This window comes from Penaeus monodon, chromosome 21, assembly GCF_015228065.2.
Source record: "Penaeus monodon isolate SGIC_2016 chromosome 21, NSTDA_Pmon_1, whole genome shotgun sequence".
Taxonomy (NCBI): Eukaryota; Metazoa; Arthropoda; class Malacostraca; order Decapoda; family Penaeidae; genus Penaeus; species Penaeus monodon.
This window is the reverse complement of record NC_051406.1, coordinates 24,758,072-24,758,334: the sequence shown is the minus strand read 5'-3', so window position 1 is coordinate 24,758,334 and position 263 is coordinate 24,758,072. Positions and strand designations below refer to the sequence as shown.

Below are 263 nucleotides of genomic sequence, written 5' to 3'. Positions count from 1 at the left end.
TGCATTAATCTGTACACATATAGTTTAATTCTAACACGTTTCTGAGCATAGTGCTGCATCAATACAAAATCTCCCGAGAGTCGTAACAAGGTCCGTGTCTTTCCAGGCGAGTCGCAAGGTGTCGAAATGCGGGTACCTCTTCGTGGCACCCGACTGGGACTTCTCCATCCCCCTCAACCGCACCAAGGTAAGAGACGACCGCGAGCCTCTGCTGGCCTTGACATAAAATAAGCAAATTTACGCACAGGGAGAGAGAACAAGAA

The 263-nt window shown here is 48.7% G+C and overlaps 1 protein-coding gene across 1 annotated transcript in view; it reads left to right on the top strand.

The window, feature by feature from the left end:
- Positions 1 to 263, top strand: part of LOC119586376 (protein MLP1 homolog) — a gene marked incomplete in the record, with an annotated part of 73,375 nt that overhangs the window by 25,235 nt on the left and 47,877 nt on the right. Inside the window, 1 exon segment of the mRNA XM_037935088.1 lies at positions 107 to 187. Within this exon segment, the coding sequence (XP_037791016.1) occupies positions 107 to 187 (81 nt within the window).